This window comes from Pangasianodon hypophthalmus, chromosome 10 (genome assembly GCF_027358585.1).
Source record: "Pangasianodon hypophthalmus isolate fPanHyp1 chromosome 10, fPanHyp1.pri, whole genome shotgun sequence".
NCBI classification, from domain to species: Eukaryota; Metazoa; Chordata; class Actinopteri; order Siluriformes; family Pangasiidae; genus Pangasianodon; species Pangasianodon hypophthalmus.
Window position 1 is genome coordinate 19,199,768 of NC_069719.1, and position 27,984 is coordinate 19,227,751.

The following is a 27,984-nucleotide window of genomic DNA, read 5'->3' on the forward strand; positions in this document are numbered from 1 at the left end:
TAATGGTAGAACACTAGAAGAATCATGATAAATTGTGTTTTCTTGTGTGCGTTTTGTTTATGGCATATAAAGTCTACTGTTTTATTTCTTTTTCTAGGTTAAAGCAAAAGTTCCAAAGCCACTGTATCCGCCAACTCGAAGAAATTGGGAAAGCAACTATTTTGGTGTTCCTCTACAGAACTTGGTCACCCCAGACAGGCCTATTCCTCTGTTTATTGAGAAGTGTGTGGACTACATTGAACGTACAGGTCAGTCTTACCGGTTTTGCTTAATATTCCTCGGGGGGAAAACACCTGCTTTATTGTTTGTCGTGTAGTTCAGTAGTAGAGCCAATTTATTGTTGAAGGTTGCACATTGTAATTCACTGTTCAAGTAGAAACTAATAGGATTATTTCAGTTATCAGTGCATGATGTCAAGTGGTTGAATATTTTCTTCAATGGGTGGTGATGGTTTTGGATCTATAGCCTGACCTTGAGTGTTGCTGGTGTAAATGGTAAGAATTAATGCAGACTAATACATGTGGCCACCATTCAGAGAAACTATCATGAGGAAGGCATTACACAGAGCCCAGTCAGCAGTGATAGGGATGCTACTTTAGCAGTGTAGTTACTCTACAAAAATGGAGCTCAACCATATTAAAAATCTTTGTAATGGAGAAATGTAGCTGCTACATTACAAGCTACTCGAGCTTAAGCGCTTGTATGTGATGTCCAATATGAAACCACAGAGAGTAGGCAAATTTGTAGGCGTGTGAAGATAGTTTCGTCTTCGCGTAACTCTGCATTAAGTATGCTGAGGCCTTTAGACCTGCAGCTAATCCACAGTGAGCGTGTTTAGATGATGCAGCAAAACAGCAGCACGGTGATCAAAGAGCCTCGTAACCAGTAGGCAGATACACACCTCCTCGCTGATGGGGCTCTTTTCCTGCATTTACCCCTGGACTGATCTCTATAAAATAGTTTAATTTAACAAGCTACTTGACATAAAATAAATGACTATACAGGGAAATGTAGTTAATGTGATGATTTCTGTGTTTGTAGCTATGCAGATGCCCAGCATTGCATCTCTGACAGCCTGTCTTCAAATGTGTTCATGTCATCACAGCTTCACTGTGGCAGTGATCAGAGGTTTCTGTGTCAGAAAAAACAACTTTTCTGAACTGCTTTGTTTGTGAGAATGTTACCACCAAACTCTCGTGCTGTAATACCCTGAACCACATTTCGGTATTGTTGTATTATGTTGGCTGTTGACTTGTGCAGTGAAGGCTTAGTACGCCCATGGCTGTATCTCAGTACTCTAGGTCTTTATTTAAAAGCCTTTTCAGTGCATTTTGTGGATAAAAGGGGTCATCAAGCTCCCACACACACACATGCATAGTTGCTCGCATTCTTTGCTGTGTTTTAAAACCCGGAGGAAATGCTTTTGCCTTTTTGTCCATCACAGCTAGCTTTTTACCAGTCTGAACATGCTGTGTGCTTTGGCTTGTCTCTTTGCCTTCCATTTTGTGATTTACAGACTCAAGCATTAGTGAAGTTTTGCTTTTTGGTTATTTTTTTTATGGATTTTTCTTAATAGGCTTTGAAGATTTACTTATCACCTCTAGCAGCAATATGCAACTTCTCCCAGCTTTCTCACTGCACTTACTCTATTTAGAAAACTTATTCAGTATTGATTAAGCTCGGGACGATTGACAGTATCGGGAATTGCCGATAGCCATTGTGATAGATGGAGTCTATCAAGATGGACGATTTAAAATATCTGTCAGAAAACGTGGCATCTGCAGCTTTAAGATTTGACAAGAATAAATTGTATTGTATCTCATAATATGTGTTACCTTATGTGTTATTTTTTATTCTCTATGAATCTTAATAGCCTATGTTGTCTGACTTTGGAGCAGACCACCAGAACATCCTTCTCCAATGCATGTCAGCTTCCTTTCACTGTACTCCTCGCTCGCAAAACATGAACGGGGGCTGAAATTACACAGCACGTCCCCCATGACAATCGGCGATAGTTAGTGGGCATGATAGGACGATAAAATATCACACACGATCTCACAAGCCTAGTATTAATATGGCTTTTATATGAGATTTATATTTGCAAGCTGTAGACTGCATATTGGAAGTGACTTATGTTGAGAGGCAAATTGCAGAGCATGACTAGCTAAAGGAGCTCAGTCCTTTAATTAGAGATATGAGTGTACTTGAGCATTTTATCTAATATAAATGTGCTGCTTTTTTGTTGTTTGGAGTTTTCCTTGGGCACTGCACTTTCTGTCATTTCGAATTAATATTTATGTTGTTAAGAGCATTTAAACCAGAAAGTAGTGATCTTCAGGGCAAAAAAGCCAGTACGGAAAGCATTTTAAATTGTGTTACTGCAATAAGCTTTTCAGTGTTGTTTTGCAATAAGATGCATCGAATTCCTTGCGAGAACTCCTTACTTCTTAAATACCCTGATTTTTAAGAGTTTTAATCTTACACGATTTTTCTTCACCTCACATATCGAATGAGCTTTTAATGCAGAATGGTGATGTTTTAAGTGAAGTAGATGTTAACGATTCAAAATATGCTGCATTTAAATGGCACTGGATAAAGAGCAGCAGTACTGATGTTGATGACGATGATGATGATGATGGTTGATCTGACGTCATACTTGGGCATCTCCTTAACAGTGCAGATTTTTTTGCGATTATGTATAGCCAAACAATCCATACAGAGGACAACCCTTCACCAGCAGAGGTGAACAGCTAGACATTGATCTGTGGAATAGATTCGACTCGGCTGTTGGGACATCCTTCTTCCCCACCTGGCTCTTTGTCAGCTGTTCTCTGCTGCTTTCGTGATGACAGGCAGATTTTGTATTGTCTGTTAAAATGGTTAGGGCTACTGCCTATCTATGCAACCTGAAAAAGATATAATGATAATGAGCTGGTAAATTGTTTTTCTAGCACCTTCTAAAAGCTGGCAGCCAGAACTAACATGCCCCCCTGCAGCAATAGCACTCTGAAGAGTAACGGCAGTAATTAGATTTTTATGTGTGTGTGTGTGTGTGTGTGTGTGTGTGTCAGTACCGGAGTATAAAAAAAAAAAAAAAAAATCAAAATGGGCACCTGTGTTGTCTTATGTAGTGTTGTCTTGTAGCCAGTTTGCTTTTGTCTGGTGCTGAAGTTATAATGTAGGTGTATTTAAGTAAACGTTTTGAAGGTTCGATGTGATCAATGTACATAAAATTCCTTGCTTGCGTACTAACATGACTGAATGAATACCTTTTTGTTGCTTAAACATGAATGATTAGTTTATGGCTATAAACGAGACACATCGATTTGAAGTGGTTCTTTTTTTCGAAGTGATGCTTCACTTTACCACTTTTCAGTAGCGCCATGGACTCTGAACAGTTGAGACAGATTTGTTTTGAAGTGTGTAGAGAATACACACATACTTTCTTGTCTAATCATCTTTGAACATTCCACAGAGGGTAAATTAAATAAAAAGCTGATGAAATTCTGTGAAAACTCATCTCGATGAACTAACTTCAAGTAAATAATTTACATGAATACATGTGATGGTTTGCAGCAAGCCACAACAGAGGATCTGCTACAGAAGCCCTTATGTTTAAAAAAAAAAAAATTGTTGCTGAGCTACAGCCATTTGTTTCGTACGTTGATCAGGTCTGCTGCCGTATTTTTCAAGGCCTTGCTTCGAATTTTTTCTTAAAGACTTTGCTTTATCCGTATCCTGACTGTGGTCTGTCATTCGTCACATCTGTAATGTCTGTAATTGTGCATCTGCAATGTCAAGTACAGTTTGAGAGGAATACTTGAAACTTAACAGTAGATGATAAAATTCTTCTTTAAAGCATAGACCTTTAGCCTGCATTTTTTTTTTTTAATAACTCCGATATAGCTGAGCACTTGTCTGAAGAATGGATGTTTTTTCCTCCATGCGGTTAGTCAGTGTTTTAGGCTGTGTCTTCTGTTGTCTCCTGTTCAACCAAGCAGAGCTTTTTTGACACATGTACCAGGTCTCTGGTGAATGCTTAGCAAAAAATGTTCAACAACACAAAGTCCCAGTATTCCCAGTGGCATTCTGCTGTCTGTGGTATACAAGGGAAGGAGTTGTTGGAACAAATGACTTCTGACAGGCTGTCGCCACACATCAGACAGTGTACTTAGTCCAGAGTGTAGGCATCGGAGTGGACATCAGCATTGGAGCTCACACAAATGAGCCAGTGAAAGCGTCACAAGATAAGGTAGGCTTGAACGATGTGGAGAAAGATAACATATTACAATTAATATACCTTGTCGTATATTAAGACAGAAAGGTAAATTGACACGTCAGAGTTAAAGACTGACCTGCACTAATCGACCAATATGAGTTGTTTCTCTCTTAGGCTGCTCATATTTCTCAGAGAAGACCAGAAAAACTGTTGTTGGTTAGAGTGCTCATTTACATATTGTAGATATCTGGCATATCAGTAGGACAATATTGTGATAACCACTAATAATATTATATTATTAGCTTGTCATGCAATTTAAAGCTTCAGCATGCAGCACAGTCCCATGTTTTGGTTGCCTGGAAACCTAATTGAGTAGGCTAAAATGTGTTTGCTAACACGTCAGCAAGTCACTGGCCAACGTTTCACTGGCTATGTTCTGCCCTCTGAGCTTTATTTCATCTCAGTACGTTTAACTGCAAGGTGACTGTGTGTAGTACGCAGGAGAGTTACAATATATGGCCAAAAGTTTGTGGACACCTGACCATCACACCCATATGTGCTTTTTGAACGTCCCATTCCAGATTTAGTCCCCTTATGCTGGTATAGTAACCTCCACTTTTCTGGGAAGGCTTTCCGCTAGACTTTGGAGTATGGCTGTGGGGATTTGCCCATTCAGCCACATAAGTATTAGTGACGTCAGGCACAGATGTCCAGTGAGGAGGCCTGGGTTGCAGTCGGTTGTTCCAGTTCATCCCAAAGGTGTTAAGTGGGGTTGAGGTCAGGGCTCTGTGCAGACCACTTGAGTTCTTCTGCTCCAACCTGTCTCAACCTGGCAACAATGCCTCTGACTTCACTTTGTGCCCAGAAGCATTGTCATGCTAGAACAGGTTTGGGCACCTTACTTCCAGTGAAGGGAAATTGTAAAGCTACAGCATACAAAGACATTCTAGATACTTATGTGCTTCCAATTTTGTGGCAACAGTCTGGGGAAGATGCTCGTATGGGTTTGATGGTCAGGTGTCCACATGTTTTTGGCCATGTAGTGTAGCTAACACCATAGTGACAGCTGAAAAACTCATGAGAGCTCATACCAATTTGCCGCTGTGAGGACGGTCAGGATTGCATTTGATGTCCTGTTTTTTTTGTTTGTATAAAAACATATTTAATTGATGCAAAGACCCATGTATGGGTGTGGTGATGTATCAGCTGTCCACAAACTTTTGGTTATACAGTGTACATGATCACTTTGTTTGTTTATTTTGCTTAGTTTCATCAATGGTTCCACATTCCACAGGACTATAAAAAAACAAAGTGTTGGAGTGTTGGAGCTGTTCTTCAGATTTACCATTACCTTTGACTACAAATTTTTGTGCTTGTTATATATCCATAGGCTGTACTGTTATAGCACATATGCCAGTACGGCATAACTTTAGCCGCTGGCCTTTGATTTTTAATCCGTTTTCAACCTCACAGTACAACACAGTAAAAAATAATGCTATCACTGTCATTTTTCCCAAAGCCACGTCTCCTCCCAAGCGAGACATTTCATCCACTCCAGATTATGCAGTCGTATGCAGAAAAGCCTTTTTAAAAAAATCGTAACCCATCTGCTCGCTATGAATTAGAGATGAGCTGGAGTGATGTGCAGATGTCCTGGGCCACTGTATAGCCCCTGTGTGTGCTAAGCACCGTGGAACGCGTTCTCCTGGTTTGCGCACAGAGCCAGGCTCATGTTGTCCAAAGCACTTCTTCATAAGGATGTGTGTTTCACACACACAAGCAATCTAGAGAATTATTGCTTTTACTGCATCAAATGTCACCTGTGTCAACATAGCAGGGGTCCACGTGTGCATGTTTGGAGCAAATCTTTGTAAATGATTAATCCTGTGTCACTATTGTAAGAGACGAGTCTAGCTGCAGGCAGCAGATAAGTCTCTTCACTTCTGCTAAACCCTCTGCTAGCAATTTCGTAGGGGCTTTGCTTACCACACACGCATATACACACACACACACACACACACCACTGGATAAAACCCAACTCGGTCTATTCACACTAACAGACTGTAGTGCTTATTTAAAAGCACTCAGAGCTGTCTTTTATCTGTTGTCTCCTCATGACTAAACCTGCTGTCAAGTCGTGAGTGTTAAAACACAGTTGGAGCTGCTCGTTATTGTCAAGACACTAAAAGGCGGCGTTATGAGTCCCGTTCTACTGATTTGCATCGCTACATTGAGGAAATGCACGCATTTGTCATGACATCAGCTGCTAACCGTGTCTTAACACTCATGTATTTGAGTTTGTCCCTGTTTTGGATGGAACCACCCATCTTTTATCCTGCTATAGATTTTTTTCATGAAAACAAAGATGGAGTTTGCACTCTCTGACCTTTCCCCCCCCTCCCCCTTCTTTTGTGTCGTCTGCTTTGATTTATAGGAACTGCAGGACAAATATTAATGTCCTGTTCTTGAAATTGATGATTCTGCTTATATTCCGACCTGCTTAAATTTCTCAAATAAGCATTTTCATAAGGGAGCTCATTTTGTTCTGTCCAATCAATGCTCAAGTAACTTCTGCTACGTTCAAGTAAATCTGTTTAGGTATATTGAAGTTGCGTGATGAATATGTGCAATAAAGCGTTATATTTAAACTAATTTCCCGTCGAACATGTGTGAATTTGCCTTCTTGTGATTTATCTTGTATGGTGGAAACTTCACCTTTGACTCTTCCTAACACAATTATGCAGCATCTCGTCGGCCAAGGTACATTTCATCACTATGTAGTCATGCTGATCTGTCAATATCTGAGCCCTGATTCAGTCAGTCATGCATTTCCTTTATTCATCTTTGTGTGTTTTTGTGTACCAAGACAAAATTCTAGCTAATATGCATCATACAGCACTGTGCTTCACTCTAACCATTGGTACTCAGATATACATGGTACATTTAAAAGAAAATTCTCTTAAAGCCATTTGTGGAGAAGGCAACTAGAAGAAGGGAGTAACCCCTCATTCACTTTGCATGGTCTAAAAAAAAGATATTCATCCAGGAGCTCATTTTGATCTGCGTGACCACAAGGAGGTCTTTATTTATTTATTTCTTTTTTTATGAGTTATTGCTGATTTGCATGAAACGCGTGGCCATGCGGGTGCTATGTAAAACACTACCCATGACTGCAGATCTGCCGGTGTGGACTGTCCTCCTTTATCATAATGCAGCTGTGCTTTTAATCTTAATGTTGATGAGAAATAAAACTAACAGAGTAAAGATATTAAGCTCTAATTATATACTACACAGATTGGTTTGACTCAGAAAAATACAAATGTTATTTTGTATTTCGTATCAAAATTGATTGCAAAGTAGCTTGTCTCGTGCAAAAAAATATACGACAACTACCAAGAAGGCTAACGCGTGCTTCCTTTGAGATATGTGATCTTTTCGAACTGCTGCTCATGCTGCATCACAGGGCAGTGTAACACACTCAAAGGAAAGCACTATCAGCCCCTTCTGCATGCGTGAGACACCCACTCGCAGACATTCATGATTGGCTAGTGTTGCTAGAGGGGAGTGAGAGTATACCATCCCTCCCAGTCAGAGAGCACAGACAATTTTGTTGTCTTGGTCTTCCAGCCATCGCTGGACGATAAGGCAAACACCTTTCTGCATTTTTAGGGATTTTAACATTAGTTTCAAGTCACAAAACCACAATTAAAGTATGCTGATGTGCAAAGACTAATATGCTAAATGTTACACTACACATTGACTGTAAAGTACTTTTCCATTATTTCTTTTATAAAATAAGTAAGGAGTAAAACATGACAGCGCGTGCTGTGATAGGAAAATAATCAACGCTGGGATGTTGCGGAGGGCCACTACTACTGATTATTTTACCATAACTGCACATCCCAAAGTGTTTTATTCCTCTTAAACTTCAGCAGTTTGCCAGGTATTACATTATTTATTAAAGAACCACACATCATATTTTTATCCGTTTATGATTACGTTAATAATGTAGAATGTTCGTGAAATAAGTTAGTTCCTGTAACCTACATTATAACAGCTGTAAACACTCGTCGCCTTGCCAGTTCCTTTCTTTTTTCATTGTTGAAGTTAATAAGACAAAAAAAACAAAAAAAAACAAACCCAAAAAAAAATGGTACTGAGACGCTGAACACTTTGCTGTGGTGGAAAACTTAGTGACAGCTTTACTTCTGACTGTTACAGTGCTGACACTGGAGACTCCTTCCAAAAATGCAAAACAAACATGTCCTCACGGAAATCTTCATATCAACAATCACACACTTTTTTTAAATCCGTTTTTGTGGAATATCTGCGTACATGTCTGTTTAAGCTGTCACTGTACGAATGATAACATGATAACTTTAATATGATAAAATGATAACATGATGAAATAACTTTGCAGCTGAAACTACTGTCCATGCCATGATGTTTTAGAAAATTAATCAACACCTTCTGACCAATCGGAGTCGAGAATCCAACAGCGCTCTGGTATAAAATACTCTTGAGATGAAAGGAGCTCCAAAAAAATTACGTACATTATTTAAAAAGGTGCGCAAAATAACAAGCTGTAATTTCTTCTCTGAACATCTGATAATGGTGAAACAAGAGAAGTTTTTTGTTTAACATACTTCACAGCACAGTAGTGGAATTCAGGTTCTCTAAAATGATAATCAGGCATTATCTCTGATGCGTGACGATAGCTTCTGCAGATGATAGCACTCTCTCACTTGTAAAGAAGAGTAACATTCAAATAGCTTTGAAAGGTACAAACCGTCTTTTTATCTCCGCCATGCCTTTGTGATTTCAATGAATTACATTCAGTCAATAACTTTCTCCATCCTATAGAGCAACCTAATGGCATTTTATTTATTTTTTTTTTGGTATCTTGCTGAACTGGTCTGGCTTTCACTGAAGTCATCTCCGAACATTTCATTGAGTGCTGGTTTTTTAGTGGGAGGAGATGTTCCTCTTGGTAGAGACAGTTTCTGAATCACCACAGCTGTGGTTTCGTTGTGACTCGGTGCTTGGTTTGAAAAATAAGGCATAAAACAGATGCAATAAATAATACATAATGCATGCACATAAATCCGTCGCACATCCAGTTTTTGCATTCACCATTGTTTGTGTGGTGATTTGTGATAAATGTTTCACTGGCTTGAAACTTCTTGTAATATATTTCTTCAGCAAAATGATGAATACCTCATTTCAAGAAGCATTATTTTGCTGGACCAGACATTTGAATTTGGGATCTAATTACTTCATTAGTTACTCGTGAAGGATTCTGTATGGCGTATGGTGCACTAGCACATTTTACATTCTCTAAGGTGTGTGTATCTGCTGCATCCTCCTCCATGAATGTTAAAATGCTGCATTAGAGATGAAGAAACACTCGGTCAGTGGGTTGCTACTCTCTACAGTACATGGGTGTGAGTGTTTTCAGACGCTTGAGCACTTGCAACAACATCCTCCAGTGCACTCACATCTTGATCAGACAGCGTGAACAGGTCTTTCTTGTCAGTGTTATTTGCAGCTCTTGGCACTGCATGATCATATCACAAAGCTGCAATTTCTGTGATGTATGTGGAAGTAGTTGTGTACAGATTTGGATAAAAGTGTACAAACCTCCTGTGGTTCACTTTCACCCCACTTGATGATCCACACGGTGTAATATGTATGCTACATGTGGGGAGAGATCCAGCCTTGTTCCATGCATTGCCCATGTTCCTGGCATTGTTTATTGTTCCAGGAATTAGTTAAGTGGTGACACACGTGTGACTGCATGTGCACAAAGATGGTAGTAGTACTGGGTGTAGTATAATGTTTGATCCAGTGTGCCGGTTGTATTTCCTCATAAGGTGTGGATTTTATCTATGCTGTTATTTCAGTATGGACAACCTTTACGTAAGAAAACAAAGTTATAAGGAATAAAACATGACTGGGCATGCCGTTATAGAAAACAATCCACCCTGGGGTAGTGTGATGCTACATAACCACCCAGAGTAGATTATGTAAGGAATAACACATGATAGACCGGGCTGTTATACGAAAAAAATGCATGTTCTCCCACCCCCCTGTACACGGTCTGGAGTGTATAACTCCACTTTAACCACAGCGATCTGACAATGATTACAGTGTTTACTTTATTAATGAATGACACATCGCATATTTCTATTTTATAGTTAGATTTAATGTCATAGAACGTTCGAGTTAGTACATTAGTTCCCGTTGTCACTTGCATTATAGCTGTGGTAAACTGTCAACTGTCTCACCAGCCTCTCTCTCTCTCTCTCTCTCTCTCTCTCTCTCTCTCTCTCTCTCTCTCTGACACACACACACACAGCGCAGCCTGTCATTTTACCGAGAAAACAGAGGAAACGGAAAGCCGGAGACTGAGAGCACTTACAACTGAGACTTCTTCCATATATGTCTCCTAACAAAAAAACACTTCACCACATCAGTGATTATAAGAATCACTTTGTTAAACAACAACCCCTCTTTAAATCGGCTTATTATTCATAGATTAAGTCTTAGGTTATGTGGAGTGTCCGCATATGTATATATGTGTATATGCTGCTACTACAGAAACAAAAACATAATAGAACCAGCGCATTAATATTAACATTTATGCTACAGCCGGAACTACCTGAACTGTTATATGAAAATAAGGGACACCTTCTGACCAATCAGATTCGAGCGTTCAACTGTGCTGTGGTACAATGTCCAATAAGTCCCGATGTGTTTTATAGCTACATGTTGTAGAGTCAGTTCCTGTTATCACTTATAGATATGCATAATAGTAGCTTTGTTATAGACAGTTGTTTCCTTACAAGCCTCTCCTTTTTACTTTCTTTTGAAATCAATAAAACGAAAAATGCAGCTTGCCGTGTTGATTAGAAATTGGAACGTCCTCTGTCCTGAGCACTTTCCCGTGGTGGAAAACCTGCAGCACGTGTGGAGGAACATATATGTTTACACCTATTATAAACAATGCAAAATGGTTTTTATTTGTAAAATAAATCATGCTATTTATTTTATAACCACTAATGATGAAGCAGTGTTATTTCTATATTGGGTTCAGTGTTCTTTGTATTGAAATTGTTGCACTCTCATTTATATGCTCAAGCAGTATTTCTCGAGGTATAAGTGGAGTGTTTAATACAGGCTGCAATTTTTTTGTTTTATGCATGCATCCTCTACATCAAGGAGCCATGGCCACATGGGAAGCAGACCTAGTTATAAAAGGTTACACTCTCCATGTGACCTTTATCTCAGCACAGTGTGATCCTGCACAAACAAGCACAGCACCATTTATAGAATCCGCTGTTAGTTTGAAATGTGGATGTGCCGTTCTGACAGAAACGTGTGTTGTAGTGATTACTATTAAAAAGCTTTTTAGTGCATTCCAGTAGTACTGACGCAGTCCCTGGAAGAGCCTGTGTTGTGAGTCATGCCTGAGATTTGTGTCGCTGCTGTGATCTGACAGAAAGCTTCCTTGAGGAATAATTAGGGGTGTAACAATACATACAAATCCAATTCAATATGATACGGTAGTCTCGCAATACAATACATTATAGATACACTAGAAATCAGCATTGCATGAATATGGGCCTTAGACTTCTATTTTCAGTCGATTAAAACGTTCAACATTATAAAAGTAGAATAGCTGAAACGTAATAATGAGACAGTGTTAGCAGCAGGTAAAGAAACAACATCTGTGCCTTACTATGTGACAAAATTAAACATGGCTAACTTTCACATGTGTGACTTACAAGGTGACGTGTCTGAAGCATGGAGCTTTTCCCATTCTGCTCTTAGTTAGTTGTGCTATCAGATTCACGCAGCTCTCTGTAGCCCTAGATGTGTTTTTGAATCCTGTGTTCTCTGCTATATCATCTCCAATATGAAATTCCCAGTGGCCATGGTGGCCATGGTGATTTCTTTAGCCCGGATTGAATCAGTGAGGAAGGGCTGCCTGAATGCTGCAGAGAGATTGTTGCCGTGTGTGTGTGTGTGTGTGTGTGTGTGTGTGTGTGTGTGTGTGTGTGTGTGTGTGTGTGTGTGTGTAGCCGTATGTTTGCGATATTAGTGATAGTGTATTTGGGGATTCAGCACGCTCTAACGTTTCGGTCCACCAATCCCTGGGCATCAGCATTGTAACTTACTGGGAGGCCAAAGTACTCCCACACACCAGACCTCAATGTAGCCACTGCTGTTTTTCTCAAGCTAGTACACAAGCATGCTAGCATATTGGCTTGTGAAAACAGCATGCTTAGGAGAAGCGTAATTTTTATTTATTTATTTATTTTTTTGGTAACCTCTCCTGAATCAGGAGTGAGAGTGTGGGCTTAATTAAGTGTAAATATTTTTCACCTCATGTAATATAAGCAGTATTTTATGATGAATAGCGTACTTTATTATGCAGTCTGTTGAATGTGGAACCTTGTATCAAACGAAACAATACGAGTAATAATGTATATGCTGTAATTCTAAAATAACAATTTGCAGTGCACTGCAGGCTGCTCCGTGCCGAACCTGTTTAGGCGACTTCACACACCCGCTAACTGTGTTTAATCAGATGACCTTTTCCAGGTTGCTCTGCAGTTCAGCCTGATGGACCTCCCAGAAAAAAAGCGTTTGTGAAGTAAACTGATATTGACCTTTTTCATTTTTACAGTAACAAAGCAAGCAGCCCACAGAGTGAGGGTGTGGTAGTCTGATTTTTTTTTTTTTTTTTAGCTGCACCTGAATTAAAATTTAATGGCAATATGATAGATTAGGAAATAATATATTGAATAATGATTAGTCAGCACTGTGAGGTTTAAAGGGGTCACTATGATAGTGATACCAGTTTAGGAACTCCGGTCCTAATGTTGTAATTCATCTGATTTAATTTCCTAACATAGGATACACCTATTACAGTGTAGAGAATTGTGTTCTCAGTGGCTGGGATTTAGAGCTAAAGCTTTGTCTAGTGATTTGCATTGAATCATAAAAGCCAGCTAAATAAGTTTCCACTACTGTTTAAGAGAACTCATTTGAAAAGCTTTAAGCTTTTAAGTGAAACCATCACAGTGGGGATAAAATAGACCAAATGCTTTCTTAAGCTGGTAACAGTATCTAAGGAGGGGGTGTGCAGAGGCCATTTAATACCGTGCATATGCACATTGATGCAATCTTCCTTGGTCTCCGTGTGCACAGATTTGAGTAATGTCTTCTGCTTCCTGCACACTGACAGGCTTTTATTGTACGCGGGGGCAAAGCATGATGGTAATCTGTTGATGAAGAGCTGCAGATGGGTCTGATGAGAGGGCTCTGAGGGAGAGCAGAACATCCTGCTGAGCCACATGTAAATTAACATCACTTCCCTCACCACTGCTTCCTGCCGCTCTGTTTTCATGACATGCTTGACCTCAACCTTCCTCTCAGCATTTGACTGAGTTACATCATTGTCATTTAATTGGTGGGTCATCGTCAGCACAAAAGAGTTTTTTGGTTTCAGCACAGCTGCGGTGTTATTGTAGGGAAGTGTGTCTGCGCCATAACAGGTACTGCGACCATGACGACCATGAGTGATATTAAGGGGCTAGATGTGACGCACCTTGACAAAATTATCTGGATGTTTGTCCACATGTATCTATTTTAAAATGGCTGGCGCATTCACATTTGAATACATTACAGGTTGCTTAAAGCAAGCAGAATGAATGCAGACTTATGTATAAAGATTATGTATTGACAGGGCTTCAGACGAACAGTCAAAATGTGGTGTATTTCTTTTATCTGCCTCTTGTGCTATGGTTGACTAGCAGCTCTTCCTCACAAGCAGTCAAATGGGCATCATGTTACTGCAGTGACTGCAGCAAAACAGTGGAATGTGAGAAGCTTTGTAAATTTTTTTTTAATTTACTCATTTACTCATAAATTGCAGCAGTTTTAACTGAGTCAGTAACAATATATACATCATAGTCTTGAAGCCTAACACATTTGATACCTCAAGAACAATTAATTCTCAGTTCTAATTGGTCAGAAGTGTACAAATGTTCCTAATAAAGTGGACGGTGAGTGTATATTCATGTCCTTGTTCTAATACATGTTGCTTTCTTTAAGGAGACATTCAGGAAATAGCTTGTCTTGCAGAAATATAATTATATGTAACGTTTAAAAGTATGACTGCGCGTTATTTAATCAATTGAATTCAGGGTGTGCTAAAGGAAAATCTAAATCAGGGTGGTAATGATGCTGTACACAAACCTACTGTTGATTATTTTCCTATAACAGCACACCCATTGTATTTTATTCTTTACTTAATACACAGTAAGATTGCTGTTGTTTAAAATTGTCCTAACAGAAAGAAATACAGTTATGTCTGGAAGTATTTGGACAATGACAGAGTTTTTGTGATTTTTGCCTTTATACACCACCACAATGGATTTGAAATAAAACAAACATCAGGATGTGATTGAAGTGTAGACTTTCAGCTTTATTTTAAGAGGTTCCACAAAAATATGGCATTTACCATTTAGGAATTACAGCCATTTTAAGCAAAGTACCTCCATTTTCAGGGGCGCAAAGGTATTTGGTGACATAATTGTAAATATAACCATAATTTTAATACTTGGATGAAAATCCTTTGCAGTCAATGTCTGCCTGAAGTCTGGAGCCCATGTTCTCAAAATTTTAATTCTGCATTTCCTCCCTGGAGATGCTTTGCCAGGCCTTCACTGCAGCCACCTGCATAAAAAACTGCGTAACACTCTCAGCAGTACGCTAGGCTTGAGATGACTAAAGATAGATGGAATCTACTGACAATTCCTGGTACTATCAAGTTGGAAGATTTCCGAAAACACGGTCTTTCTGAAAACATGGTGTCTGCAGCTTTCCTATTGACAAAAACAAATTGTGTAAATCTCGTAATGTGTTTCCTTATGTTGTCTGACATGGGAGCTGATGCATCTTACCAAACAGATAAAGCCATGCTAACCTTCCATGATTGCAGTGTCTTAAACATGAACAGGGGTATAAATTAAGAAAATAAAACAATGTTTATCAGAGTTACTTCGCTATACAAGAATTAAATAAGTATCTCCACTGCTGTTCAACACTGAGCACCTGCAACTTCAGTTTTGCAAGCATTACTGACTTTGTTAATGTGTAATTAATAATAATAATTTAAAGCTGACTTCTGGTATTTTTTGCTGTAGTGATTTTCCTTGTACATGACGTGTGTTACCTCTTTCTGGCCACGCCCACAAGTCAGCATCGCTGCAGCCTACACCCCTCCGAAGCTACGAGTGATACTTTCGTCAGTCGGTGATAGCTAGGGGGCATGATGGTATTGTACACGAGCTCACAAGCCTATAGTACACCACTTAGAGAACACAGCAAACCCGGGATAAGAGCAAACAAAACGCTTGCAGCATTCCAGCTTGTGCGTTGCTTTGCGTTTTGGTCGGCTTTAGCTTTGTTCTGCTCACAGCAAGGTGGCAAGGTGTAACACGTTGGTCATAACCCCTCTGGCTCATCCTCAAGCACCCCTCTCCTCTCTCTCAGGCTAAACCACACCCCTAGCTGCTACAAACTGCGATAACAGTGATGCTTTGGAAACATTACCAAACAATTTCTCCTAACCAGTGGTTTGTTGGTATTGCACTTACCATGGCAGCCCTGGAGGCAACTCGGTCTATAAGAGCAAGGCCACTGAACACGTGTACACTTTGCTGCAGCGAGTGAATATAAAGTGTGATGAAAAAGGCAAGGTCACCTGTCAGTCATGCTACAGCATTTCCGCAGCCAAACAATGGCGAACAGTAGTGGTGGCCAGAAAGCTTGTGCACAGCAAAATACGTGCTGCTGACAAAGCCTGAGTGAAACCAGTGTTCACTTTGTATACACTGCAGACATTTAACCAGCCCGCTCCACCCACCCAGTTTAGTTAGTGCTGCAGTGCTGGGGGATTTAGACAGTGTGCTAAGTGCTGCTCCTGTGCATGTAGTTTCAACTCTCAGATGCAGTGGCCAAGGTTTAACTAAGAGTTGATCTTTTGTCATGACATTTACTCAGCTAGACATGTAATCTGCCTGGTCATCTGACAAGCCCAATGTTTGCCCTGCTGTTTCGTGTGTGGATGCAGCGTGGTTCTTGATTTTTTCATATCAGTGAGGGTTGTTCCAGCATTTGTTTGGGAAGTGTATGATCTTTCTTACTGCCCCCATAAACTGATTGAGTCATCTGAGAAGTTGTGATCTTGAGCTTAATTACTGTCTTAAGTACATATTTAATACGCATTAACATCTGGCCTAACGCATACATACATACATACATACATACATACACACACGCAAGTGCACACATACAGCCACACACACACACATTCGTTACATGGTAGTCAGGGACTGATCCCATATTGACCTATATTAACCTGAGGATTGTAAGGTTCTATCTAAGCAATTCTATGCAACGTTGCAACTATAAGGTAGCATAATTTGTGTTTATAATTCAAGAATCCTGAGATGTTTCGAAAAAAATGAGTAGGCTAGTTCTCTAAGGTTGGTTTTGTGACTTTCTAAAACTGCTCCTCAATATTAAATGACAAGTAATAGAAAAATGACAGCTTATTTTATCAGTCTACATGTTCAGTAATTTAAAAAAAAAAAGCATTGCAATGCTTTTATGAAATCTTTCTTATATGAAATTTTATATTTGAGTTAAATGTATTTCTTAAATTTTTCACTTTCAAAGAACATTAACATCAAGAGGTCCTTTATATTAAAATGCATTTATTTTTTTTAAACCTGACATTCCAAGTTTTCAGATTAAAACTAGAAAGGGGACATTGATTGGCGGTTCTCTCACATCTTTCCAAGCGTAATGATTGCTTGGCTGTAATACAACCTGAGTTGACTCGAGTTACTCTTTGGCTGGTTGTCTACAATGCAAACCGCATGAGGTTAGATAATTGCTAAAATCAATCTGACCCACATGACACCGTGAGCAATACTTCATTCAATTGACTGAGATCAAGGAAGGAAACCTGTTTGACTCCTGAGTAAGAGTAGTACATCAGATTGCCTCAACTTCCTGCACCTGTCCTTTGTATAAACAGGCCTGTTTGTCTGTGCGTAACATTGTGCCTCACCTTAAACTCCTAGTGCTACTGGCTCTGACATGTGGGAGCATCCCAGGAATGCACAGTAGTTCAGATTTAACGTTTGCCGGACAAAACCAAGTGACTAAACCACTCTGAACTAGCAACCTAAAGCACTAAGCAAGTCCATTTTTAAGAAATGACTTTGTCTTTCATAGACTTTGTTAGATTAAACATTACACAGGAAATTCGAGTAATTGTATGCATCAACAGAGACCAGTTTTGATTAGATCAGCCTTGATATGTGGCAATATGTTTCATTGTTGTAATGAATTAAAGTCATACAAAGGCTGAAGAAGGTGGCGTCAGTGCAATCAGTGAATGTTTACAGTGAAAAACCACTCTACATCCTGAAAGAGGATGATCGTAATGATCGTATACAGGAAATATTCCACTGTTACGTAAAACAAAGCAAAAGCTCAGCCTTTCAGCGCTTGGACAGAAATGGAACAGGCCTATGACATGATAAATTATACAACTAACCATCTGACCTCCTGTATACTGCTGATATGGAGCTAAATTAGGACTCACTATGTAGGACAGTTTTAAAAAAGGAGGTTGGAACAGTCAACATTGTTGCGCCTTCAATAGCACACAGTCCACAAATAGAGAATTAGCCTAGCCTAATTTCACCTCATGCACGTTTTCAGGCAGATCTGCTCCCTTTGCATTCGCATTCCTAATATTTCATCATTTACTTCATCCCTAATAGTAATCACTGTGCTGCTTTATTTCTTGTGGTACTTTCTCAACCCTGTTAAAACCCTTGTGCTGTTTGAGGCTTTAACTACTAACAGCTTTGTTCCATTAGCAATTTCCTAAATTTATTTATTTGTTTCCTTCTTTTCCAGGGCTCACCACAGAAGGTCTGTATCGTGTGAGTGGCAACAAGACTGATCAAGACAACATTCAGAAACAGTTTGACCAAGGTACTTAATCAGAAACTGTGCTGGCAGATAATAGCCTTTCATTTCCTCAGAATTGATATAATGATGTGATTGCTGAGAAACACAGTATAGGTAAGCTGGTTAATAATGAATCTCTGTTTTAGATGTCAGTTTCCATCTTCCTTAATTTCTGCAGAAAAATCATTCCTCTCATCTCTCTTTGCTCTACAGGCTAATGTATTCACCAGAGAGAAACACAGCGTTTTACTAATCTAATGGCCTGTTAGTCAAAAGCAGATGAGAGAGACCTCAATAGATAATAAGATGGGAGTAATTATGTTAATGTCTGACAGGGTTAGTGTCTATAAGTGTGATGTAGACAGTTTCAGTGTTATGTTTCCTTCCCTGCCAGTTTTTAGTTTTTAATATTTTTTTTAATTTTCTTCCATTTTCTCCCCAATCTGGTCATTTGCCAATTCCTGCCAACCAGCCAGCTGTACCCCTGCCATACAACAGCTGCCAACTGGGGAGGGTGAAGGCTAATCTGTGCTTCCTCCCAGGCGTATAAGGCACTTTTTTTTCAAACTGCAGCTCTCGCTTTGTCACAAGGCTGTGTAACACACTCAAAAGAAAGCCCTATCTTGGAGGAAAGTGCTATCTGCCCTCTTCCACATACATGGGCTCACAGATGCCCATGATTGGTTAGTGTTACTGTGATTGACAGGGGAGAGAGTGTAAGCCATCCCTCCTGGACAGAAAGCACAGCTGATTATGCTTTGTTGATTTCAGATGGCTGTGGCATCATTGTTTTTTTTTTTTTTTTTTTTTTTTTTTGTACTCGCCATCTTCTGACAACAGGGCGAATGCTTTTCTGCTGTGCCACTCAGGAGCCCCAAAAAGTATTTTAATTGTGCTGAGTTTCGTACAAATTAGCAGGCATAAACAACAATTTAGAATGTCGTTTGTTCTGATCGTTGAGTAGTAATAATAACTGATTGTTAGAATAAGCAGTGTATCTCTGGCTATTTTCAGATGAGTTCGTAATTCTTAATTTATCCTGACGTTCTTGTTAAGCCACGCTTACGCTGTATGCTTACATCTCGATTTGCTGTAATTTTCTTAGTAATTTTCTTTAATCGCAGGTCTGTCGTTAGTGAATCTTCATCTTATATAATCTGACATGGAGAACACTTTGTCGTGCAGTATGATGTTATAAAATTTGGCCAGGATTTTATTGGGATTTTCTCATACAGTATAACAAGTAAAATCTTAAAAGACTGCTGCACAATGTAAAACCGGCTGCAGGGTGGACGGGCTTCTCACAAGCGGTTAGTGGAAGTAGGTTTATGGCTGAAATGCTATTTTTATGGCGGAAATACAGAGATTTTGCTTTTTTGCTTGTATCCATGTTTCATATTAAAGCCCAGTCATAGCAGCCTGATGAACTGTGCAGATGAGTTGATGGACAGTGACCAGATTATTCAGTCAACCAGAGTTTGGTTTAAAAAAAAAAAAAAATCTGTGGGCATGAGTTTGCCTGCTGGCCAAGAGTTATCTTGCCTCTCTGTCCATAGAATTTCTGTTTTTCTGTGTTTGCTACAAAGTGAGATCTACTATGACAGCTGTCAGTTCACCTTCAGTTTAGCCTTTTGTTTTTACTTTCCTGTTTTTACATTTTTTCTCCCTTTCTCTTCTTCATTATCGCTTTTATTGCTCTCTATACACCTGCTCATTCTGTCTTTGTCACCTTCCGTGTTCTCGTTTACTCAATTAAACAACACTGCTAAAACATCCAATGAAGATATTAAGATGCAGTTTTTATATTGCTATCACTTTCCTCACTCTAACGTCTTTGTTGTTTCTCTACACAGACCACAGTGTAGATTTTATGGCCATGGATGTTGCTGTGAATGCTGTAGCCGGGGCACTGAAAGCTTTCTTCGCTGATCTACCAGACCCCCTCATCCCCTACAGTCTCCATCCAGAGCTCGTAGAAGCAGCTAGTGAGTGCATCTTCTCTCTTTCTCTTTTTAGACGTTCCTCGATCAGAGTTGTGGGATTGTTAGCAATCTCAGTAGGCTTACATTAAAGAGAACGGCCTTTAAATTGTGGAGAAATTTGAAGTATCATGGAATGAATTACAATGAAACTCTCCCTTGCTTGAGCTTGGGTAATAATTGCTGTGCCTGAATTTGTTCCCTACTTTTTAAATAGTGCTCTAGAGATGGGTGATATCTAAAAATAATTATAATGATATCCTATTGTTTAAAAAAAAGAAAGTGATAACTGATTGTATTGCCCTGCCTCCCACCCCCATGTGTAATACTGTTTACAGCAGGGTTGTCATGGTAACCTGTTTCTCACCGGTTTACTACTTTTTTCCCGCCCAGCTCTCATTCTCATCCGCCACACATTTTAAAGTCTGCACCAGAATATAAAACTATTTATAAGCTTCTTCTATATAAACGTGGCTTAACTATAAAACCCAGACGCTGTGCAGACAGAGCACGTCATCCCCTTACCCACATGAGCCGCCGTGATCGCACATGATTGGCGGAAATACTCAGCCTAAGCAAAAAAACAGAAGAAGAAAAAAAGGCTTTTTGCATTGTAGTACTTCAGTCATGAGTAAGTTAAAATAATTAAACCCATTTTAGTTCAATTTTGAGTGATTTATTCCTGCATTCTGTAATAATGCCTCATAAATAATTGCTTTTGTCATAAAACATAAGCAAACACGCAGTGAGGAATTTATTTAAAGGCAGCTGCTGTGGTCAGTTTACCTGTAGCCCACAACTAGCTTCATCATTCAGAGAAATATTTGTAGGAGAAGTCACTTTAAGTAAAGTGTAAATATTTGGATAATCTTAGCCTATTTTACAAGCTATTTAAAATAATGTCTCACTAGTTCTGTATTTGTTTCCAAAATAAACGATCATCTTCTGTTTAGGATTAGAGGCGATTACGTTAGACATCGCAGAGACACTTCGACGTTAGACATTTGATTACGTTGTCCCAATTAGGAACACTCGAGCACTATTAGGAATGCAGCCTTTTGTAGAGCTGTCCAGATTCTCACTGGATAAATGATATTCCCTGAATTGTGACAATGTTTTCACCCATACTTTACTGTAATTGTAAGTGTGCAACTAATGCACCTCGCTATTGCACCACAGGATTAATACCAGTGGAACTACCTTTGCATATAAACGTAACTAAAAAATGTTGTTAATCACCTAGTTTTTAAGTGGTGCATTTAATATAGTCGCTTTTCATAATTCTGTATTTTTCTGGTTTCAGTTTGCTAGGTAGCTTGTAACATTCGACTTTATGCAATTGTGGATGATGTGTTTTAGAAGAGCTCACTGGTCAGTGTTTTCTGAGCTCAGCCTGGTGTCCCCTTTCTGCTGCTGTATATACTGTAAATAGTAAACTTCACCTGGATACTGTAGACTTAAATTTAATACTCGAATGAAATCTAAAACCACTCTAATGCTCGTCCTCAATATGCTTACAACACACTTAGCACCACATGACTCTATAGTACACAGCCGTGAATACGTAATTCCTCATAATCACACTGTCCGTCATGCTGATATCATGCAGCTAGTCATGTGACCAGAACCCAGCTAATAATTCGAGACAAAAGCAAAGCACAAAATGCCATCTGTTTCATCTGAAATAATATTGTGTGTAATATTATGTGGAAGTTTGTCTCCAAATCCATCAGAGACAATAGCAGTGGAGGTTTATGTGGCTGTCCTTCAGTTTCAAAATGTAGTGTGTAGTATTTACTAATAAGTGTGATAGATTTTCTCATTGATTATAACTGTAATATAAATATACAGTGTGTCCCAAAAGTCTCCATACATAAGGGAAATTAACATTGTTTCAGTAAAATGTCTTAATATATATATATATATATATATATATATATATATATATATATATATATATATATATATATATATATATATTCATATATATTCATTCAGATAGCCTTTAAGAATGACAAAACCTTAGACAAAAGAAGAAGACAAAAGAAGAAATCATTCTCACGGCTGGATTGGGAAGCTGTTGCAAGGTTGCGATGGACAAGCATACATGCATAACACCAGATGTGCTAACACGATTTCATCATGAGTGGGAGAGACGACTCCGTGTGTGTTTACAAAGAAATGGCAATTAGGTTTTGTAACTAAAGTTTTGTACATTTTGTTAAAAAGTGTTAATTTCCCCTATGTATGGAGAGCTTTGGACACCCTGTAGTGTACTATAGTAAATAAACAGAGCAGTAGTGCTGATGTGTCGAAGGACAAAGATCTGAGTCGGTTGTTTTTGGCCTTTACTGCTGTGTGGTTGCTGCGTAAGCTACAGCACAGCTTTACATTTAGAGGAAGGTGGTGAGTTTGAATCCTGATACCGCTAAGCTGTCACTGCTGGGTCCTTGAGCAAGGCTGTTAACCCTCCTCTCTCACGCTCAATTATAAGTCACTTTGACTAAAGTCTGCTGCGTGAATAAATGACTGGAAATGTCTCTCTGCTGATGATGAGACAGACAGCAAGAACCAATTTTGTATCTCCAGCCTCTTGATTTTGCAGGAACAAAGAACTCTGTGCTGATCTCAACAGGAAATAAATCCTATCATCACTCTATAATCCCATCCCCAAGGAGGCTGGTGATTAGTAATTTAAATGCATGTGTATTTTTTTATTCACACTGATGCTGTAGGATTCTTTTTTTTCTTTCTTGAGCTAGGATTTATCTTCTTCCCCCCTAAACCGTGGTGCTGGATCTAATCTGGAGTCTGGTATGACGTGTTCTTGATCACTCTGTAGGCACTCAGCAGTAGGCTAATGTCTCTGTGCTGCATTGCTTCTCCTCCTCTTTGTGTCTCTTTCCGTCTGCCTCTGTGCCTCATTTTACTGCCTTATTGCTCAAGCTGCTGCCAGATTTCCAGTCATCTCGTCTCACTCAGACAGCCATTGTGCAGTGTGCTCTGAGCAAACATTTTTCCTTGGTGACGTCAGCGTCAGACTCGCAGATGTGTTGCGACTAGTCTCACGCCGGTCTCAGTGCCACTGTTAGCAGAAAGACAGATGATCGAGCTGCTTAGGAGACACTGTTAAACACCAAACCGAAATCAGAATGGATATTTTAGGACCCAGTTTGTTAAATTGTTCTAAAAATGTTAGAAAATGGAGTGATTAATGATCTCAAGGCATCTATAAATCTGATTTATGTTTAATGTGCTTCCATCTTTGCAGAAATAATGGACCATACTGAAAGACTGCAAGTGCTGAAGGACATCGTGAGGAAATTTCCATCTGTGAATTATGACGTTTTCAAATATGTGATCAGTCACCTCAACAGGTAAAACCTTTTGTTCCTCAGGCTGGGTGTTGTGCTCAGTTAATGAACACACACATTTATTTTAGTGTCCTTGTGAAGACCTTCCATTGACATCTTTATTAATCTTATCCTTTCAACAAAAAGGAAACCTTTGGCTCAGAACCTGCGAAATGTCCCCACAAGGTCAAAACTGTCGGATATTCCTGTCCTTGTAGGGACATTTGGTCCCCACCAAGATATAAAAAAATGCGGACACACACAGACACACGCACACACACGTTGCTCTAGTTTTTGCCTTAGCTATGAAATGGTTTTTCAGCTTGTTAATTGTATTAACCCCACTGTAACTTAAAGGCAGAATATTATGTTGCTAATTAGCTTTGCATGTATAATGCAACGGTCACCTGCTTAAAGATGAAAGGTAATCCTTTTTTAATAAACATTAATATTAATAAAACCCTTTTAATAATGTACTGAGCATTTATCTTGGGACTCCAGCGTCTAGCAAGGCCACATGGTCAAAGCAGGCGAAAGCAGTGACTGTGATGACTAAAACTATGAAAAAGGAGACATAATAACCGAAGGCTTCTCTTTTTTTCCTGAAAAACTTTCATGTGTACCTTGGGCTTGGGCTTTTTAATTACATTTTGAATAGTGAGGAAAACTCAGCCTAGCAGGCCTTTTGAATACAGGTTTTACGCTTTTGCCTTTTATCAGACATAAGCTCTTTGGTAATGGTTCATTTCTCTGTCAGAGAAGCGTTAAAGGTTTTTAATGGCTGTTTAAAACTTGTAGAACTGCTGACAGACCGTTTAATTTGCTCTGATCGTGGGTCAGGATGATGTTTCATCATCCAATTATCTTTGAATTTCTGTACCCCAGTGTAGAGACTTATCAAATGTAATGTTGTACTAAAATTGCTTTCAGATTTTAGCAGTAAAGGCATTAAATAAACCGTATACACTCACCGTGCACTTTATTAGGAACACCTGTACACCTGCACATTCATGCAGTTATCTAATCGGCCAATCATGTGGCAGCAGCAAGATGCATAAAATCATGCCGGTCAAGAGCTTCAGTTAATGTTCACATCAAACTTCAGAATGAAGAAAAAGTGTGATTTCTGTGACGTTAACTGTGGCATGGATGTTAGTACCAGATGCACTGCTTTGAGTTTTTCAGAAACTGCTGATCTCCTGAAGTTTTCACATACAACAGTCTCTTGAGTTTACGCAGAAAGGGGTGAAAAACATAAACCACGGAGTGAGCGACAGTTCTGTGGGCGGTAACACCTTGTTGATAATGTTCAGAATATTAACATATTGAAATGAAAAAAAATCCAATTTGAATGTTTCAGATCCCATGTTCTACTTTTAGTCCATTAATTACAATGTGCCTCTCTAATCTTTTTGTCTAAATGACCTTTGCTTGACTTAGCATTTATTTTATTTTCATGTTTTGTACTTGAAACATATAACATTGTATATGGGAAACATTCTACACGTATAATTAATTTGAATAGATCTCACGTGCTGTTCTGTTGGTCAAACAGTGCACTGCATAGGAACTACAGTGGTGTTATATTATGCCCTATGTAGTGAGCATATACAAGAAATAGTAAGGCTTTTGGGATTTGGTCTGATTCTGTTCTGATTTGAGGTGCTTCAAAATGATGAGTATGAAGATGGTGGATTTTTAATGAGAAATGTAAAATCCAGCTGTCAGTAAAAAGCTATCAGTGATGTAGGTAAATAAATAAAAATGCATTCACGTTTCTCATAAAACATTTCATCCTTGTGATTTTCTTTGCTGAAGAAAGCAACATATAATTTTCACTTTCAGTGGATTACGTAACTTCTGCAGTTCGCTCTGTCTTTAAAATTAACGGCTCATAAACATTCAAATGCATATGAATACTAAACATTTTAAGTAATTTTTTAAAATGCAATCAAAAAGAATTTTAGATCCCCAGTGCATGTTTGTAGTGGGTTTTGCCTAAATGAACCGTTGATAAATGATTAATATTACGTGTTCAAAACACGGCATTGTAGCTTTATGTACAGTACAGTTAATATTGTCATGTATGCCGAGGTAACCACGTCACTTTCTTTCACGCAGAGTGAGCCAGCAGAGTAAGACGACGCTGATGACGGCAGACAATCTGTCCATCTGCTTCTGGCCGACGCTCATGAGGCCTGACTTTGAGAACAAGGACACGCTGTCTACCACCACACTCAACCGATCGGTCATCGAGAGCTTCATCCAGCAGTGCCACTACTTCTTCTACGGTGGCGAAATTATCGAGCCTTCTGGCGCCGCAGGCACGTCGCCTCCACAGGCCGGGCACGTGGGACACGCCGGGCATGGGATGGTGGAGTCACTGCTGGCTCTACAGCTCCCACCACCACTGCAGCCACAGCAGATTCAACACCCGCTGCCCTCCGAACCCCTCATTTAACTGACCTTTTCAAAATGGGAAAGGGGGAAGAAAAAGAAAAGAAAATTCATTTTTGTATCAAGATGATGAATTCCCATCACAGGTCACAGATATGCATTTTCTTAAAAAAAAAAAAAAAAAAAAATGAATTTACATTTCTGTGACTGAAAAAAAAGAAAAGAAACAAATGACTGATAATTTGTTCATGAAATGTGGTGAACCGGTCTGGCCAGACAAGCATGATTGCAAATATAAGGAAGATATATTTATACTACAATTTTTTTTTTTTTTTTGGTAAAGAAAATCGAACCATTCTGTGTACACTACATGCACAATCTATTTTAATGGCTTTATCTTGTGTCATTTTTGTCTGCTTGTTTTTTTTTTTTTTTCTTTTCTCTAAAAAAAGACTTCTTTTGTAGAAATCTGTTTCTAAAAGATAATGAAAACTAATGTGGTGATGGAGTCCTGAGCCCATTGGACTGTTGGGATGAGAATTACAACACATATAAACCACACACACACACACACACACACACACACACACACACTCGTAACAGGTGCACAGCAGCCTGGGATGGACACCAGCAGTAAAAATCACGCTCCTCACGTTCTGATAGCCACCGAAGGGAAAAACTCCACTGGAACTCTTTGGCACATCTGAGAAAAGCGGGCGTTAGACTGTGGCCTGGCTCTTCGCTCCTCCTTCAGTCCTTTTTAGACCTTTTTATTGGTTTCTGTGTTTTTTCTTTCTGTCTCAAAATCTTGTTTTTGCACACCAACATGCATTGATGTTCTTTAACTAAATTTGCATGTCATTTGCCACTTGTAATAACTGAAAGATAGAAAAAAAATGACGTACAACCTTAACCGTTTTTATGCAAGACTTTTTTTTTTTTTTTTTTAAATCAATCTTATTTGAGGGAACATGGGGTAAAACAAGGGTAAAATTATATCTGCTCATTTAATCATGCCATAGGTTAATTTTTAATACCATATTTCATTTTTAATTGTTTCTCTACATAGAGAAAATATATATATATATATATATATATATATGAATATAAATATAGAAAAATATATATATATAAATAGATTATATATATATATGTCAGCACAATTTGCTGATAAATCACGGGGTACTGGAGCTCTGTATAATCTTGTAAAACTTATAATCAGATTTCTTTGTGGTTTGCTGTACTAAAATTTGGACTTAGATGAATTGACTGTACTTAATATTCCCGAGCTAAAAAAGATAAGATAATGTTTTTTGTTTTTTTTTTCTTTTCTGTAGATGGTACTGAATTTTGTTCCGCTGTAACAAGATGCTGCTTAGAAAGTTTAGTCTTCGTGTGGAAACTAGCTTGATACAGCCATGGGTAGACTTGAGAGATTGATATAAGAAAGCTTGTATATGAAAGGGTGGTCAGAGAAATAGTCAAATAGTTTCTCTCAGAAACTTTGTAAGAAGACAAAAATTTATATCTCAGTCAATTCAACATTACAGGAAAAGGGCTCAATAGGTTTGGGGGAAGCGCACTGCTGCTAGGATCCCATTTGTGTAGTTAGAAGAAGCAACATTTGTTCATATGACCTGCCTCATACAAACCTGTTGTACAAACTGAAAAAAAATTAACATCATTGCTATGTATTATAGTAAATAAATGATTTTGACAAATCAAGTTGATCTCACTTCTTTGATCGTCAGCATATTTGTCTGTTGTCAATCATCCTTGATATCTTTTCACGCAGTGGCTGTTATTTCTGAGACTGACTGGTCAGTCCAAAGGAGTCTTTGTGAACCACTTGGCAAATCAAGTAACCAGTCTTTACAACCGTGGTGAGCAGAAAAGTATCTCAGAACACACATCACAACCAAATCTGGAGGCAGACAGGCTACAGCAGGAGGCCACATCAGATTTCTCTCCT

At 38.9% G+C, this 27,984-nt stretch overlaps 1 protein-coding gene across 1 annotated transcript in view; it reads left to right on the forward strand.

Moving 5' to 3' along the window:
* Nucleotides 1-27,737, forward strand: part of arhgap5 (Rho GTPase activating protein 5) — a 35,965-nt gene extending 8,228 nt beyond the window's left edge. Inside the window, exons 3-7 of the mRNA XM_026933860.3 lie at nucleotides 98-248; nucleotides 18,230-18,307; nucleotides 20,137-20,268; nucleotides 23,534-23,639; nucleotides 25,737-27,737. Of these exons, the coding sequence (XP_026789661.3) occupies nucleotides 98-248; nucleotides 18,230-18,307; nucleotides 20,137-20,268; nucleotides 23,534-23,639; nucleotides 25,737-26,076 (807 nt within the window). The 3' untranslated portion in view covers nucleotides 26,077-27,737. The remainder of the gene's footprint in view (nucleotides 1-97; nucleotides 249-18,229; nucleotides 18,308-20,136; nucleotides 20,269-23,533; nucleotides 23,640-25,736) is intronic.
* Nucleotides 27,738-27,984: the final 247 nt, after the last annotated feature.